Source organism: Nerophis ophidion, linkage group LG29 (assembly GCF_033978795.1).
Source record: "Nerophis ophidion isolate RoL-2023_Sa linkage group LG29, RoL_Noph_v1.0, whole genome shotgun sequence".
NCBI lineage: Eukaryota > Metazoa > Chordata > Actinopteri > Syngnathiformes > Syngnathidae > Nerophis > Nerophis ophidion.
The window spans coordinates 15139002-15158515 of NC_084639.1; the positions used below are offsets into that span (position 1 = coordinate 15139002).

Here is a 19514-nt window from a genome sequence, read left to right on the forward strand (position 1 = left end):
CCGTCCGACCTGCGGTTTATCCGCGAACTCCGCGGATGAGACCGCAAACCGCGCATCTCTACTGTGTGCGCATCGCTCATATTTCCTAATAACCCGTGACGTCTTGCGTACACGTCATCATTACATGACGTTTCGAAGACGAAAGTCCCGGGAAATTTAAAATTGCAATTTAGTAAACTAAAAAGGCCGTATTGGCATGTGTTGCAATGTTAATATTTCATCATTGATATATAAACTATCAGACTGCGTGTAGTGGGTTTCAGTAGGCCTTTAAGATCTGTGAGACGCTGCAACAATTCCGCCACAAGAGGGCGACGTCCGCCTTCATTGCCGCGCTCATGTTGTCGCTCCTGCTTCCTGACACATGTCAACTCGGACTTTTGTCCACATTGGACTTGGTCTTGGAACTTTTGCAGACATTTTAAGCAGAACTGTCAACTTATTTAAAAAAAAAAAGGGGGGGTGGGGTGTTTGAAGTATGCGCGCGGTGACAAGTTTTTGTTTTTGTAATCTTTTACTTCGTGCACGAGCACAAAGAGGTGACGTGCCAGAAGTCCGCAGCCAATAGGAGGCGAGGTCCGCGCTAGTATGTAAATAAGGCTGTCCTTATATGGCGGTCGCCACGCCTCCCCTTCGCTCCGCGCCTGTCCCGCGGGAGATCCGAGCCTCAGCGCGGGAGAAGGGGGCTCTCCTCCGGGACAGAGGAACCATAAAGAACCGGGGAAGGGAGGTGGAGGGCGTGGGGGTGGTGGTTGGGGGGGTTCTCCTCGCGCCCAATCGGCCTCGCCCCTCCACCCCTACACCCCCCCCACCACCTCCCTCACTCGAGTGGACCTCCTTTTGAAGCAGAGTCTTCTCGTCTTCTTCTTTCCACTCACTCTCGCTGCTCGCCGCGTCTCATCAGGACCTCCACGTTTGCGTCCCCCCCGCCCCTGCCCCTCATGCACCCCGCCCCCGGCTCCTGAGAGATGCTCTCCCCGCTCTCCTTCAACTTACCGGCCTGACAAGTCCAGAGGGACCCGAGCAGGACTCTACAGTTCTGGACCGGGACCACCTCCTCCTCCTCCTCCTCCTCCTCCTCAGGTCCAGGTGTCTCGTGCAGGAGGATTACTCTTCATCCTCATCTTCTTCATCCCCCGCCCTCCTATGATGTTCTCCATCCAGGACGGCCTCCCCCGGGGGGGTCTGACCATGAAGGAGGAACCGCTCCCCACCGGCATGACCCCGGTGCGCTCCTGGATGCACGGCGCGGGGATCCTGGACGCCAACACCGCAGCGCAGAGGTGAGTGCGCGCTCCCAAAAACAAAACACACTAAAGTCCTTTTTTTTTTTTTTTTTTTAACCCAAAAAAAGTTTTTTTGACACACATAATAATGTATATGACTTCAAAATTATTGTTCAAAACGAAAATTATAACGTTTATGAATAGTGTCATACAGTCATAATTATAACATTATTACATTTAATGACCACCAACTATTTAGAGTAATATAATTTACTAAAAGTTTATTAATACAATGGTTATGACCAAAAACTATGCAGGGAATTAAGCAATATTGTATAATAATAATAAACACAAAAAGGTGCGTGAATTAATTCATCATATTTTTGTAATGATTATTTTATATGCGACTATTAATAACTCTAAGATTTGTTGTCATTTAGAACTGTTCTAACGCATTTAATACAAATAATAACAGGACGATATTTATGACTGTGTTATAAACTATTAAACATAATAAGTAGGTTTTAAATAGTTTTAATGATATTTTTGTGACTATTTCAAAGGGGAATCTTTCATAGCGACAATATTTAATGCTTTGACCGCCACGAAAAAGTATGTGCGACTCTTCAGCCAAGTTCCCACACACACACACCGTAAATACATTACAAATGTCCCAGTGTAAAAATATATTCTGGAAGGTTTGTACGGGAAATGGAACGTATGAGTTGCTGGAGTTTCTAGAAACGTTACTGAAGTCAAATTAAATCTGAGGAACCTCCCCAAAATAAAATAACTATAATAAGCATGAATACATATGTCATTTTTCTGTAAATAAATGATAAATGTTGTTTATCAATGAAAAATGACTGAATAGATTTGAAAGAAATACTCAATCGTCTTGAAGTATTTATTATATATTACTTACTAATATTACTATTACTATTAGTACCATGATTATTACAATTAATATACTATGACTATTATTATTATTATTGTTATTCAACGGCAAGGCAATCATGTAAAAGCGCACACACACACACCCAGTCACACACACACACACACAATGCAGGTGTTAGACTCCAACATCAGCAAGCGCCTGTGTTAAAATGTCACACAGTTTTAAAGCATGAGACCTCATTTTAATATTTGAATGGTGTCATTGCCAGATGAGAACCAAGATATTTGCTACAATGAAGGTAAAAATAAATCAAATCAAAGAATCGATGAGAAGTTAAGATGTCGTGATCACATATGTGAGAAATCTGGCACTTATTTCTCCATGATAATGATAAGGACATGAGAAAAGTGAATGGTGATACAATTATTAAAATCGGTAAATTGTCTCAGAATCGAGAGAAAAAAGTCATCAAACTGTCATGAGGAGGTTTTACACACGTCGGTCTTTGTGAGGACCGGCCTTATTTTTTCCCATGATGATAATGCCATGAGAAAAGTGAATAATGATAAAGTAAGGCACATCTACAATTGACAAATTATTGTGATGAAGAAGTCATCAAGTTGTCAAGATCACATTTTACAATCGCCATTTGGTGAGAAAACTGATCTTATTTCTCCATGATAACTGATAATAAATGACATGAGAATTGTGAACGGTCATAAAATTAGAAAATGGAATCAAAATCGAGCGCATTAGATCATCAAATTGCCAAGTCAAGTTGTCATGATGACATTTCACAATTGCAAAGACCAGCCTTATTTTTTCATGACAGTGATGATAATAATGACATGAGAAATGTGAACAGTCATAAAAAGATTAAAATAGAAAATGTACTCATAATTGAGAGAAATAAGTCATCAAACTGTCATGAGGAGGTTTTACACGCGTCAGTCTATGAGGGGACCGGCCGTATTTTTCCGTGATGATAATGCCATGAGAAAAGTGAACAATGATAAGGTAAGGAAAATATATAATTGATAAAATATCGTGATGATGAGGTCATCAAGTCTGTGAGAGAACTCATTTTTTAAACGACGATGATGAGAATACTGACATGAGGAAAGTGAATGATTATAAAATCAGTCAAATCATAAAAATTATAATAATTAAAAGCTATAATTTAAAATGTTGCTGTACACTCATTTGTCGATGAGAAAACATGTGTATAGTGAATGATGAAACAATCAGTCAAGTCATAGAAATGATGAAAAATCAGGATCAATAAAAACATTTTACTGTCCACGACTGCATTTTATATGATGGTGAGAATAATGACATGAGTATTGTGAATAATGATAAAAATGAGTCAAATTGAAAAGATCTCATGATGGAGAAGATCTTATTTCTCCATGATAATGATGATAAATGACATGGGAATTGTGAACGGTCATAAAATCCAGAGCAATAGGTCTTCAAATTATCATTATGACATTTTACAATTGTTATTCTATGAAAAGGCCGGCTTTAATTTTCCATGATGATAAGTTACATGAGAAAAGTGAATAATAATAAAGTAAGTCAAGAAGTCATCAAGTTGTCATGATCACATTTTACAATTATTAGTCTGTGAGAAGACTCATTTTTTAAATCATGATGATGATTATAGTGAATGATACAATCAGTCAAGTCATACAAATGTTTAAAAATCAGGAGCCGTAAGTAATTAACATTGTACTCTACACTCGTTAGTCAATGAGAAGATTCATGCATTTTTGTATGATGATGAGAATAACGACATGAGTAAAGTGATGGATAAAATAAGAAAAATAATAAAAAGGATGAAAAATGAAGTGTAGGTAATTAACATTGTACTGTACACTCATTAGTCAATGAGAAGATTCTTGCATTTTTGTATGATGATGAGAATAATGACATGAGTAAAGTGATGGATAAAATAAGTCAGACCATAAAAAGTATGAAAAATCAATGGCCGTAAGTAATTAACTTTCTACTGTACACTCATTAGTCAATGAGAAGATTCATGTATTTTTGTACGATGATGAGAATAATGACATGAGTAAAGTGATGGATAAAATAAGTAAAATAAAAAGGATGAAAAATGAAATGTTGTAGGTAATTAACATTCTACTGTAAACTCATTAGTCAATGAGAAGATTCATGTATTTTTGTATGATGATGAGAATAATGACACGAGTAAAGTGATGGATAAAATAAGTAAAATAATAAAAAGGATGAAAAATTAAATGTAGGTAATTAACGTTCGACTGTACACTCATTAGTCAATGAGAAGATTCATGTATTTTTGTATGATGATGAGAATAATGACATGAGTAAAGTGATGGATAAAATAAGTAAAATAATAAAAAGGATGAAAAATTAAATGTAGGTAATTAACGTTCGACTGTACACTCATTAGTCAATGAGAAGATTCATGTATTTTTGTATGATGATGAGAATAATGACATGAGTAAAGTGATGCATAAAATAAGTCAAACATAAAAATTATGAAAAATCAATGGCCGTAAGTAATCAACATTCTACTGTACACTAATTAGTCAATAAGAAGATTCATGCATTTTTGTATGATGATGAGAATAATGACACGAGTAAAGTGATGGATAAAATAAGTAAAATAATAAAAAGGACGAAAAATGAAATGTAGGTAATTAACATTGTACTGTACAGTCATTAGTCAATGAGAAGATTCATGTATTTTTGTATGATGATGAGAATAATGACACGAGTAAAGTGATGGATAAAATAAGTAAAATAATAAAAAGGATGAAAAATTAAATGTAGGTAATTAACGTTCGACTGTACACTCATTAGTCAATGAGAAGATTCTTGCATTTTTGTATGATGATGAGAATAATGACATGAGTAAAGTGAATGATAATAAAATAAGTCAAATCATAAAAATGATGAAAAATCAGTAGCCGTAAGTAATTAACATTCTACTGTACACTCATTAGTCAATGAGAAGACTGCATTTTTTATGATGATGAGAATAATGACACGGCTAAAGTAACTGATGATAAAATGTGCCAAGTCGGAGAATTTACTTGAAATCATGAGAAGTTGTCAAGGTGACATTTTTGCAATGGTCAGTTGATGAGAAGACAGACCTTATTTCTCCATGATGATGATAATGACATGAAAAAAGTAAATAATGATAAATCGAGAATTGAAAATACCTCATGAGTAAGAAATCTTCAGGTTGTCATGATCACATTTTACAATGCTGAGAAAATTGATCTTATTTCCCATGATAATGATAGTAATGACAAGACAAACGTGTAGTCATAAAATGATTAAAATCAGAAAAATGACTCAAAATCGAGAGAAATAAGTCATCAAATTGTCCTGATGACATTCTACACACGTCGGTCTAGACTCTAGGAGAAGACTGATTTTTTATGTGATGATGAGAATAATGACATTAGTGATAAAATCAGTCAAATCGTAGAAATTATAAAAATCAGGAGGCGAAAGTAAACAATATTTGACTATATCACACACTAAAAAATACTGGGTTATTTCGAAAACCCAATTTATGAGTTGCTAGTGTTGGATTAGTGTTGCCAATCAACCTATCCCCAGGTGCATGTCTGCCCTAGTGTGTGAATGTTGTCTGTCTATCGGTGTTGGCCCTGCGATGAGGTGGCGACTTGTCCAGGGTGTACGCCGCCTTCCGCCCGATTGTACCTGAGATAGGCACCAGTGCCCCCCGCGACCCCAAAAGGGAATAAGCGGTAGAAAATGGATGGATGGATAGTGTTGGATTAAATATTGGAGTTATTTTTATGAAGAGTAACCCATTTTTAGGGTTATGTGTGTATTATTTTAACTACACTTCTGGGTTTTTAAAATGATGAACCATTGTTGGGTTGTTTTTCAACGAGTAACACATTTTTGGCTAAATGGCGTTTTTTTTTTTTTTATTAAAAAGTTACTTTTGTTCTTGAAGGAAATTTTATTTTGTATTAATCTCACTATCATTATTTACAATCAACTCAACTTTTGGGTTAAATACTTTAACCCTATAGCGTGGTTGGGAATAACCCAATATTTAGTTATCATAACTAAATTTTTCGGTTCAATAATTCAACGCTAAAGTTGGGTTGAAAAAATGAACCCAAAATGTTGAGTTAAAATACCTCAAGTAAGGGGTTGGTCCTTTTCTGAACCAGCAGTTGTGTTAAAATTGAGTTATTATTTTTATTTTTTATTTTATTTCTATTGACATCCAGCATCAGACATTCCCATCCACTACATCAGGGGTCACCAAACTTTTGAAACCAAGAGCTACTTCTTGGGCACTGATTAATGCGAAGGGCTACCAGTTTGATACACACTTAAATAAATAGCCAATTTGCTCAATTTACCTTTAATATATATATATATATATATATATATATATATATATATATATATATATATATATATATATATATATATATATATATATATATATATATATATATATAATGGGTATTTCTGTCTGTCATTCCATCATACATTTTTTTTCTTTTTAAGGAAGGTTTTTTTTGTAGAGAATACATGATGAAAAAACACTTAATTGAACGGTTTAAAAGAGAAGAAAAGAGGAAAAAAATGAAAATTAAATTTTGAAACATAGTTTATTTTCAATTCCGACTCTTTAAAATTCCGAATTCAACGGAAAAAAACTTAAGAGAAAAACTAGCTAATTCGAATCTTTTTGAAAAAATTAAAAAAAGAATTTATGGAACATCATTAGTAATTTTTCCTGATTAAGATCAATTTCAGAATTTTGATGACATGTTTTAAACAGTTTCAAATCCAATCTGCACTTTGTTAGAATATATAACAAATTGGACCAAGCTATATTTCTAACAAAGACAAATCATTATTTTTTTCTAGATTTTCCAGAAAAAACATTTTAAAAGAAATTCAAAAGACTTTGAAATCAGATTTAAATTTGGTTATACAGATTTTCTAGATTTGCCAGAATAATTTTCTGGAATTTTAATCATAATAAGTTATATTTCACAAATATTTTTCGTCGAAAAAACAGAAGCTAAAATGACGAAATAAATTGAAATGTATTTATTATTCTTTACAATAAAACAAATAAATTTACTTGAAACTTGATTAAAATTGTCAGGAAAGAAGAGGAACAAATTGAAAAGGTAAAAAGTTATGTGTTTAAAAATCCCAAAATCAGTTTCAAAGTTGTATTTTTTCTCTAAAATTGTCTTTCTGAAAGTTATAAGAAGCAAAGTAAAAAAATAAATGAATTTATTCAAACAAAGAAAGACCAAGTCTTTAAAATATTTTCTTGGATTTTCAAATTCTATTTGAGTTTTGTCTCTCTTAGAATTAAAAGTGTTGAGCAAAGCGAAACCAGCTTGCTAGTAAATAAATACAATTTGAAAAATAGAGGCAGCTCACTGGTAAGTGCTGCTATTTGAGCTATTTTCAGAACAGGCCAGCGGGTGACTCATCTGGTCCTTACGGGCTACCTGGTGCCCATCATATTCACATACTTCACGCATCTGTTGTCTGCCCTAAATGTCGAAATATGTTTTGTTTATATCCCAACCATAGAAAGAAACAGAAAAAAAACCAAAGTAATATTTGCAAATACATCAATTAAATCAAGAAAAAATAAATTAGAGTAGATTATTAATAATAATGACGATTACTAAAATTGGGTTATTTTTTTAAACCAACATTTTTAAGTGTGCGGTCTATGAGAAGACTTATTTATACTGATAATTAGAACAATGACGTGTGAGGTGAATGAGGATATTATCTGTCAAACCTGAGGATTTATTTTAATTAGAAATAAGTCATCAGGTTGTCATGATCACATCTGATGAGAAAACTGACCATATTATTCCATGATGATTATGATGACGTGAAAAACGCGTATGATCTTACATTGAGTAAAAATCAGAAAATTGACCCAAAGTCGAGATAAAGTCACCAAGTTGTCGTATCACATTTTACACAAAACACAGAGTTCTTGTATGATAAGATTAATGACATGAGAAAATGATCAAATAAGTCAAATCATAGAAATGGTGGAAAATCAGGAGGCATAATTCTCATTGAGAACAGGTTTTCACATGCTGGTGAGAATAATCAGAAAAGTGCACTGCAAAAAGTCAGTGTTCAAAAACAAGAAAAAAATTAATAAAAATTTGAGGTATTTTATTTGAACTAAGCAAAATTATCTGCCAATAGAACAAGAAAATTCAGCTTGTAAAGACTTTCCAAAACAAGCATAATTAGCTAACTTCAATAAACCCCAAAATACCTTAAAATAAGTATATTCTCACTAATAACAAGTGCACTTTTCTTGGTAGAAAAAAAGAGACCTTTTTTCTCAATATGTTGAAAAATATTCTTAAATTAAGTAAATGCTAGTGCCATTATCTTGACATAATGATATGCGCTCGGCATCATGAATTTTTTTTTCATGCCTGAAGTAAGAAATTATTACTTTTATACTTGTGAGTGTTAATGACGCAGCTTTGCATCAGCTGATATTGTAGTTTCAAGCATGTTTTACTCAATATAGGTCATCAAATCTCAGCAACGAGCTGTAATATCTTACTGAGATCATTTAGGACCAAAACCCTTAAAACAAGTAAAACACTCTAACATAAAAAAAATATGCTTAGTGAGAAGAATGATCTTATCAGACGGAAAATAAGCAAATATCAATATCTTACTGAGATCATTCAGGACCAAAACCCCTTAAAACAAGTAAAACACTCTAACATAAAATCTGCTTAGTGAGAAGAATGATCTTATCAGATGGAAAATAAGCAAATATCAATATCTTACTGAGATAATTTCGGACCAAAACCCTTAAAACAAATAAAACACTCGAACATAAAATCTGCTTAGTGAGAAGAATGATCTTATCAGATGGAAAATAAGCAAATATCAATATCTTACTGAGATCATTTAGGACCAAAACCCTTAAAACAAGTAAAACACTCTAATATAAAATCTGCTTAGTGAGAAAAATTATCTTAGACAGAAAATAAGCAAATAATAATATCTTACTGAGATCCTTTAGGACCAAAACCATTAAAAAAAAGTAAAACACTAACATAAAAAATCTGCTTAGTGAGAAGAATGATCTTATCAGACGGAAAATAAGCAAATATCAATATCTTACTGCGATCATTTCGGACCAAAACCCTTAAAACAAGTAAAACTCTCTAACATAAATTAATCTGCTTAGTGAGAAGAATGATCTTATGAGACAGAAAATAAGCAAATATCAATATTTTACTGAGATAATTTCGGACCAAAACCCTTAAAACAAGTAAAACACTCTAATATAAAATCTGCTTAGTGAGAAGAATGATCTTATCAGACAGAAAATAAGCAAATAATAATATCTTACTGAGATAATTTAGGACCAAAACCCTTGAAAAAAGTAAAACACTAACATAAAAAATCTGCTTAGTGAGAAAAATGATCTTATCAGACAGAAAATAAGCAAATATCAATATCTTACAGAGATCATTTAGGACCAAAACCATTAAAAAAAGTAAAACACTAACATAAAAAATCTGCTTAGTGAGAAGAATGATCTTATCAGACAGAAAATAAGCAAATATCAATATCTTACTGAGATCATTTCAGACCATCCATCCATCCATCCATTTTCTACCGCTTATTCCCTTTTTTTTTGGGGTTGCGGGGGGCGCTGGCGCCTATCTCAGCTACAATCGGGCGGAAGGCGAGGTACACCCTGGACAAGTCGCCACCTCATCGCAGGGCCAACACAGATAGACAGACAACATTCACACTCACATTCACACACTAGGGCCATTAATGGTTTTGGTCATTTCAGACCAAAACCCTTAAAACAAGTAAAACACTCCAACATAAAATCTGCTTAGTGAGAAGAATGATCTTATCAGACGGAAAATAAGCAAATATCAATATCTTACTGCGATCATTTAGGACCAAAACCCTTAAAACAAGTAAAACTCTCTAACATAAATAAATCTGCTTAGTGAGAAGAATGATCTTATGAGACAGAAAATAAAAAAATATCATACATAATATATTTGAGATATTTCATCCTACTTAGATTTCAGTTTTTGCAGTGTGAAGTGAGTCAAATCCTGACAAATAAAATCATCAAGTCGGAATAAAAAAAGCTGTTGAAAAGACCGATCTTGTTTTGCGATGATGATGATGATGATGATGATGATGGAAAAGCGAACAAATCTGGAATTGAGAAAAATCCATACAAAAACACCCTTTGATGAGAAGACCGCTTATTTGTCCACCACGGTAATGACATGAGAAGCATGAGTCCTCATAAAATTAGTCCAAACAGTCAATTGGGCAGCACGGTGCGAGAGGGGTTAGTGCGTCTGCCTCACAACATGAAGATCCTGGGTTCGATTCTTCACTCGGGATCTTTCTGTGTGGAGTTTGCATGTTCTCTTCGTGACTGCGTGGGTTCCCTCCGGGTACTCCGGCTTCCTCCCGCCTCCAAAGACACGCACCTGGGGATAGGTTGATTGGCAACACTAAATTGGCCCTAGTGTGTGAATGTGAGTGTAAATGTTGTCTGTCTATCTGTGTTGGCCCTGCGACGGGGTGGCGACTTGTCCAGGGTGTACCCTGCCTTCCGCCCGATTGCAGCTGAGATATGCTCCAGCACCCCCCTGCTACCCCAAACGGGACAAGCGGTAAAAAATGGATGGACTCAGAAAGTCCTAAAATTTTGTCATGACGAGAAGACAATTTTTTTCCCATGATAAAGACTCAAGTCAGTCAAATCATTGAATTAATGAGAAATCGAGTTGGTACGAGTGTGGGATTAAAAGATAAAAATCATATACAATGATGTTAAATAAGGGTTCAGATTTTTCTCGGGTCATGCGCAGAGTGCCAAAAACACACTTGTGCTTTCTGAGCTTGTTAAAGGCCTACTGAAACCCACTACTACCCACCACGCCGTCTGATAGTTTATATATCAATGATGAAATATTAACATTGCAACACATGCCAATACGGCCTTTTTAGTTTACTAATTTACAATTGTAAATTTCCCGCGGAGTTTCTTGTTGAAAACGTTGTGTAATGATGATGTGTACGCGTGATGTCACAGACTCTTAGGAAGTATTAGCGCTCCGCACACACACACAGCTAAAAGTTGTCTGCTTTAACCGCATAATTACACAGTATTTTGGACATCTGTGTTGCTGAATCTTTTGCAATTTGTTCAATTAATAATGGAGAAGTCAAAGTAGAAAGATGGAGTTGGGAAGCTTTAGCCTTTAGCCACACAAACACACGGTGATTCCTCGTTTAAAATTCCCGGAGGTGAAACTTTCCTGTGGATCAGAGCGGTCAAGCGAACATGGTTCCCGACCAAATGTCAACCAGCAGTTTTCGGTGAGAAAATTGTGGTAAAAAGTCGCCACTTACCGGAGATCAGCTGAGCTTGTGCCGTCCGTACAGCTGCCGTTGACTTCCGTTAGACACTGGCCTCAAGACACCCGTGGATACACCCCTCGACTATCAGGTACTATTTAACTCACTAAAACACTATCAACACAATAGAAAGATAAGGGATTTCCCAGAATTATCCTAGTAAATGTGTCTAAAAACATCTGAATCCGTTCCAATGCAATCGCGTTTTTTTTTTTTACTGGAATTTTATTTTATTTTTTTCTAGTCAATATCCTCAAACACAAATCTTTCATCCTCGCTCAAATTAATGGGGAAATTGTAATTTTCTCGGTCCGAATAGCACTTTTTGTTGGTGGCTCCCGTTAAAAACAATGTAAGGATGTGAGGAGCCATCAACATGTGATGTCATCGTCTGCTACTTCTGGTAAAGGCAAGGCTTTCTATTAGCAACCAAAAGTTGCAAAATTTATCATCGATGTTCTCTACTAAATCCTTTCAGCAAAAAATATGGCAATATCGCGAAATGATCAAGTATGACACATAGAATGGACCTGCTATCCCCGTTTAAATAAGAAAATCTCATTTCAGTAGGCCTTTAAAGTTGTTGATTGATTGATAGATTGATACTTTTATTAGTAGATTGCACAGTTCAGTACATATTCCGTACAATTGACCACTAAATGGTAACAACTGAATACGTTTTTCAACTTGTTTAAGTCAGGGTCCACGTAAATCAATTCATGGCAATCTTCCATGTTAGACAAAGTGTGTGTGTCTGTGTAGTTGGATGGTGGCAGCGTCGCACGGTGTGTGTCCTAATGTTGCGTGTCACTACCTATTACCAACAAATTAGTCTTCTACACTTCCGCCCGACTTCCTGTCACGTGCACATGTCTCCCGTGGGTGCGCAGTGGCGAATTTGGCATCGGCGCTAAAACTCTCCATTATCGCAATTAAAACACGGAGCCACCTTCATCATCATCACCATCCAACTCCACTCTGGACGCTCGTCAGCTCAATTATTAGTTCAATTATGCTAATTGCGGCGCCGCTGTCCAACCTAAACGCCACACGCCGCGCACTGTTCGCGAGCAGATGTCGACGGTGAGCGGGAAGTGAAGGGATCGCACACCGGAAGTGAGTGTTTTTTTAACTGGCTTGTCGACGCCCGCAAACGAGCGCCCAAAGTGCGTGAGCAAAGGTCGCGGCTGTTTTAATCCGTCGATGGGGGAGTCGCTGCGGTGCCCCGAACGGAACCGGCGGGAATGAATAAACATGTTGATCGTCAACGGCTTCCGGAGCGGCTAACGAGCCGTGGACGTCACTTCCGGCTCCCGACAAATATTTTATCCTACGTGTTACGTCTATTAGACAGTTTCTTCGACTCTAAGGCTGTCTAAAACGATAACAGTGATTCAAGTTGGTTAAAGGCCTACTGAAACCCACTAGTACTACCGACCATGCAGTCTGATAGTTTACAGTGGGGCAAAAAAGTATTTAGTCAGCCACCGATTGTGCAAGTTCTCCCACTTAAAATGATGACAGAGGTCTGTAATTTTCATCATAGGTACACTTCAACTGTGAGAGACGGAATCCAGGAATTCACATTGTAGGAGTTTTAAAGAATTTATTTGTAAATTATGGTGGAAAATAAGTATTTGGTCAACCATTCAAAGTTGTGTATTTTCAAATATATCAATCTAAAAATAAATCAACGTAGGAAAAAATAAATTATAATATATATATATATATATATATATGTATGTATGTATATATATAAAAGTAAATATCGAAATGGCCCCTCAACCCATACTTGACTTCTCAATATGCGACCGTTAAGTCGCATAAGACACCCCTGATCCAACATATTAGAAGCTCTCAAAATATAATAAAGTACATACATATATAATAAAATATGAACAAAGTGTAGTTAATTAGTAAAACAACAACAACAAACAATTGCAATAACTTATGCATTCGTTTCAGAAATATTAGAAGCTCTCAACATAAAATACATCCATCCATCCATCCATCCATTTTCTACCGCTTTTTCCCTTTTGGGGTCGCGGGGGGGGGGGGGCGCTGGCGCCTATCTCAGCTACAATCGGGCAGAAGGTGGGGTACACCCTGGACAAGTCGCCACCTCATCGCAGGGCCAACACAGATAGACAGACAACATTCACACTCACATTCACACTCTAGGGACCATTTAGTGTTGCCAATCAACCTATCCCCAGGTGCATGTCTTTGGAAGTGGGAGGAAGCCGGAGTACCCGGAGGGAACCCACGCATTCACGGGGAGAACATGCAAACTCCACACAGAAAGATCCCGAGCCTGGATTTGAACCCAGGACTGCAGGAACTTCGTATTGTGAGGCAGACGCATTAACCCCTCTACCACCGTGAAGCCCAAAATACATACATATATAATAAAATATAAACAAAGTTTTGTTAATTAGTAGAACAAATAATACAATTACACAAGTTAATGAATTAGTTGGCAAAACATTAAAACCTCTCAACACAAAATAAAATGCCTACATATATAATAAAATATAAACAAAGTTTAGTTAATTATTGAAAAAATTACTAGTTAAGGAATTAGTTAGAAGAATATTAAAAGCTCTCCACATAAAAGTTAAATACATGTACAATATAAAAAAACGTTTAGTTAGTTGTTTAATCAAGAAATACCAATCATACTAACTTAGTAAATCAATTTGAAACAACAATAATAAAGACTGTTAAATGTTTAACTGAACATTAATGTTTTTTCTGGCAGAGTTTTTGACACACCAGATTCTGCAGTATTTTTAATATTTTTATTCTGTTCTTAAATGAAATAAAATAATAGTAAAAATATAAGAAAAAAGTGGAAAAAAGAGTATTTAATGAGAAAAATCTAAAATGCTATATCTAATCATTAATAATATCCTTTGTCACTAATAATACAACGCTGACACAACATCTGTTTTAAGCTTTTTGAAAAAAAAACAACAACATACCAATGGACCCTGGATACTTTCACTTTTCACTGACTTTGGTGGACACTCCTGAACTAAAGTATCAAAAGTTTGGATATTTTGATTTGAGAATCGATATTCTAGCATGAAGATCTGTTATCGCGGTATCTATATTTCAGTATCGATTGGCATGTCACTATTATTTACGTGCCTCCACTTCGACAGCCTCTTCTCCCCGTCATCGTTGTTTTACTGGTAGTTTCCTTAGCGGGTCTACTGACAGACATAAGTAAGAACCGTATGCTACTTTATATTAGATATGGTAACAGCCCCAAAACAAGAAGACAGAGTCAAAATAAGGAGCTTATTGACTTCGGCACGGACTACAGGGGAGCGCACATTTTTGGGAATTATGCAGATGAGAGCCGTGTGTAATGTTGTATATTGTCAATGGAACATCATAGTTTTGTTGTTGCTAGAGTCATGTAATTAACAGGCGTCAACCTGCAGTCCACATGTATCTCTTATGTTTGACTGCCATCTACTGGTCACACGTATCATTACACTATGTACCAAAAAGAATTGCTTCAAGGTCGGTAAGCACAACTACAATTAATTCGCACATTAGGCGCACCGAAATATAAGGCGTACTGTCAAGTTTTTTGAGGAAATGAAAGGATTTTAACTGCGCCCTATCGGACGAAAAATACGGTACCATCGCCGGGAGGGCAAACCCAGACATTTAAAGTTCCACCTCAGAAAACACTTGGCTCTCCAAGTACCACCATAATGACCTACCTTATAATACAATAGTGTAGTAAGTCTATATATTCATTAAAAACGAGCCTGAGGTTTCATTCTACAAGTATAAATAATATTTTTGTCCACAGTAACATTACTCACAGTTTGAACAGTTACACTGTGTTTGAATATACTACTTTAATCAAGTGATTCTTTGGTGTACCACTCGATGAAGTCCGGGTACCGCTAGTGGTACACATGCCACAGTTCGAGAGTCACTACACAATACAATAAAATGCAAAATACAATATACAATACACAAAACACAATACAATACACAATATACATAATATAATACTGTACACAGTACACAACATAAACAGTGCGTTTATGCTATGTACTCTGTACTGTGCTAAGTGGGTAGAGCGGCCGTGCCAGCAACTTGAGGGTTCCAGGTTCGATCCCCGCTTCTGCCATCCTAGTCACTGCCGTTGTGTCCTTGGGCAAAACACTTTACCCACCTGCTCCCGGTGCCACCCACACTGGTTTAAATGTAACTTAAATATTGGGTTTCACTATGTAAAGCGCTTTGAGTCACTAGAGAAAAGCGCTATATAAATATAATTCGCTCACACTCACTCACAAAATGCAATACAATACATAGTTCACAAAATACAGTACAATATACGGAAAATATAATACAGTACACAAAACACGCCACTATACAAAGTTCACAAAACACAATACAATACACAGTTCACAACATATAATACAATACACAGTACGCAAAATTTAATACAGTACACAAAATGTAATACAATACATAGTACACAAAATACAGTACAATACACAGTTCACAAAATATAATACAATACACAAACTACAATATACAATACACTGCAATATAGTATACACAACAATTATACACAAAAATAGAATACACAACACAAAATATACGATACAATATAATGCACTGTACTATACAATACAATACACAGTGCACGATACAATACACGGTACACAAAATACAATTAAATACACGGTACACAAAATACAATACAATACACTGTACACAAAATACACTGTACAATACTCAGTTCACACATTATAATACAATACACAATAACAATACAATACGAAATACACTATACTATACAATACAAGACACTACACATTGTACAAAATACACTATACCACCTCTTAAATCACTTGGCTCCCCAAGTACCACCGTAATGACCCACATTAAAAAAACAGTAGCGTAGTAGCCCCAAGAATTCATTAAAAACAAGGCAGAGGTTTTATTTAACAAGGTTATTTAATATTCTTGACCTCAGTTTGAACAGTAACACTGTGTTTGAATATAGGACAATAAAACACTGTACTTCAATAAAGGGAGTCTTTGTGTGTGTGTGTGTGTGTGTGTGTGTGTTTGTGTGTGTGTTAGCGGTGTGGGTCTAGCGCGAGCTCACTTCGAGAAGCAGCCGCCGTCCAACTTGAGGAAGTCCAACTTCTTCCACTTTGTCCTGGCGCTGTACGACCGCCAGGGTCAGCCCGTGGAGATCGAGAGGACGTCCTACGTGGACTTTGTGGAGAAGGACAAGGTAGGAAGCCCCGTCGGCCATCTTTGTGGCGATCTTGCTTTGAAGTCGCTTTATGGCCCTGTGTCCCGACAGGAGTACAACGGAGAGAAAACCAACAATGGAATCCACTACAGGTTACAGCTTCTTTACAGCAACGGTGAGTCCAGTCAAGCGTAGTCCCAGTTTTTGGCACAAGTCCTGTTTCACCGATTCACGTAAAATGCCATATTTCGCCCGGTTGTCGTGTGATCACTCCAGCAGCACTGAGAGTGGACTCAGCCATAATACCTCTATGTAATGTTGGAATTGAAAAGCAATTGGCTTAAAAAAAACGCTCCAATGCAAGTAGAAAATAAATAAAAATAACTTATCCTAAAGCTATTATACACTGGCTTTGCTATTGATATGCTACTGACGGAGATTGATATCTTTTTATATCCTAGTCATATTTTAAAACAGCTTTATATCCTAGTCATATTTTAAAACAGCTAAGTGTTGGGCGTACGTAGGCCTTGATAGTTGGAATGTAACTTGCAACAATAACACTCTTTTATCTCAAATGTCTCAGGCTAGGAGGAGGGGAAGAGTGAAGTGAAGTAGAGGAGAAAAAGTGGGGCGTGAGAGGGAGAGAAGAGGCGAAAACTTCCGTAGTAGAATTAGATCAATTTGGGCAATGCGATTGAAAGGTTGTATCTAGATTGGTCTCCCAAAGCTTTGGTAATAAAATATCAAAATAAGCAACTCTGCTTGGGATTCACTTAAAACCAGCTTATGTGTCATCGAACCAACCTGGGAGGTGACCGGCAGAAGACCGGGTCAAACGCAACACTACTGATTAGCATTAGCGATTTTACATGGCAATTTTAACGCCTCCAAATTTGTCAAAAAAAACTACAACTAAGTTTAAATAGCTCAGGGGTAGGGAACCTATGACTCTAGAGCCAGATGTGGCTCTTTTGATGACTGCATCTGGCACTCTGATAAATCTTAACCGACATTTTTTAATACAATAAGTAATGAATAATTCCGCTGGTAATCACAGTGTCAAAAATAACGTTCAAACTATAAAACATTCTCGTGCATTTTAATCCAACCATCCATTTTCTATCGCACCTGTTCAAGAAGTCGCATTAATTGTAAGAAGTATTATATTTATTATTGCTTAGCTTTAGAACAGGGGTGTCAAACGTACGGCCCGCGAACAGGTTTTATCTGGCCCGTGGGATGAGTTTGCTAAGTATAAAAATCAACCTGAAATTTTTGAATGAAAGAAACAGCTGTTCTAAATGTGTCCACTGGATGTCGCAATAGCAATTTTCTGTATCTTTGCAGATGATACGAAGTATGTACAAAATAAACCACATGATGTTAGTACATGAGTCGAGAAAAATGGTCAAACTGCATAAATAACATCCTGTAATTTGATTTTGATATACGGTTTTTATCTTGATAGATTGAAAATGAACACCAAGAGTTGACTGATCAACATTATCACATATCGTATTTCCTTGAATTGCCACAGGGCATATAGTATGCGCCTGCCTTGAAGTGAAAACTCGCTTCCCAAAATAATTAGCGCATGCTTAGTATTACCGCCTGTTCAAACTCGTGACGTCACGAGTGACACTTCCCCTGTCATCATTTTCAAAATGGAGGAGGCTGATTTCAATACCGGTAATTTGAAATCGCATAAAGGGAAGAAGATTAAGAGCTATTCAGTAGGATTTAAGGTCGAGGCTTACATCACACTCAAATTTTTACTGCATGCCTTTGGTAAGCGCAGGAGTCAGAAGAGGTTTTAAATTAATTAGCGCATGTTTACTTTTACCGCATTCCTTTAGTAAGCGCAGGGGTGAGAAGAGGTTTTAAATTAATTAGCGCATGTTTACTTTTACCGCATGCCTTTAGTAAGCGCAGGAGTGGGAAGAGGTTTTCAATTAATTAGCGCCCCGGCGGCAATTCAAGGAAATACGGTCATTTATTCAGAAAATGTAAAATTAAAATGTATATACTTTAAGTGGGAGAGTGGCCGTGCGCAAGCCGAGGGTCCCTGGTTCAATCCCCACCTAGTACTAACCTCGTCACGTCCGTTGTGTCCTGAGCAAGACACTTCACCCTTGCTCCTGATGGGTGCTGGTTAGCGCCTTGCATGGCAGCTCCTTCCATCAGTGTGTGAATGTGTGTGTAAATGTGGAAGTAGTGTCAAAGCGCTTTGAGTACCTTGAAGGTAGAAAAGCGCTATACAAGTACAACCCTTTTATCATTTACTTAACAGGTAATTGAAAAAAAAACAACAAAAAACCCAACATTATGATTTTTACATTTTCAGAATGTGCTTGTTTAATTATTTAAACAAAGAAAACAATCAAGTTGTCTTTATTTTTAAGTTATCATGCCGCGATTTTACCAGTCTGGCCCACTTGGGAGTAGATTTTTCTCCATGTGGCCTCCCATCTAAAATGAGTTTGACACCCCTGCTTTAGAAAAACAATGTTTTTAAAAAGAATGAGAGTTTTATTATACTCTAAAAATGTTGGTCTTACTTAAAAATGCAAGCATTTAGTTGTAAAAAAATATTATATGGCTCTCACGGAAATATATTTTGAAATATTTGGCTTTCATGGCTCTCTCAGCCAGGGCTTCA

At 36.3% G+C, this 19514-nt stretch overlaps 1 protein-coding gene across 6 annotated transcripts in view; it reads left to right on the plus strand.

The window, feature by feature from the left end:
* The first annotated feature begins 812 nt into the window (after positions 1–812).
* LOC133545865 (transcription factor COE3-like) overlaps positions 813–19514 on the plus strand; it is a 162357-nt gene continuing 143655 nt past the window's right edge. For 2 of the 6 annotated variants that reach the window (XM_061891557.1, XM_061891553.1), the window contains exons 1-3: positions 823–1283; positions 16735–16891; positions 16964–17027. In XM_061891557.1, coding sequence (XP_061747541.1) covers positions 1147–1283; positions 16735–16891; positions 16964–17027 — 358 coding nt within the window. In that variant the 5' untranslated portion in view covers positions 823–1146. Of the gene's footprint in view, positions 1284–16734; positions 16892–16963; positions 17028–19514 lie in introns of all 6 variants that reach the window. The other 4 variants (XM_061891558.1, XM_061891554.1, XM_061891555.1 and 1 more) reach the window with 4 other exon arrangements.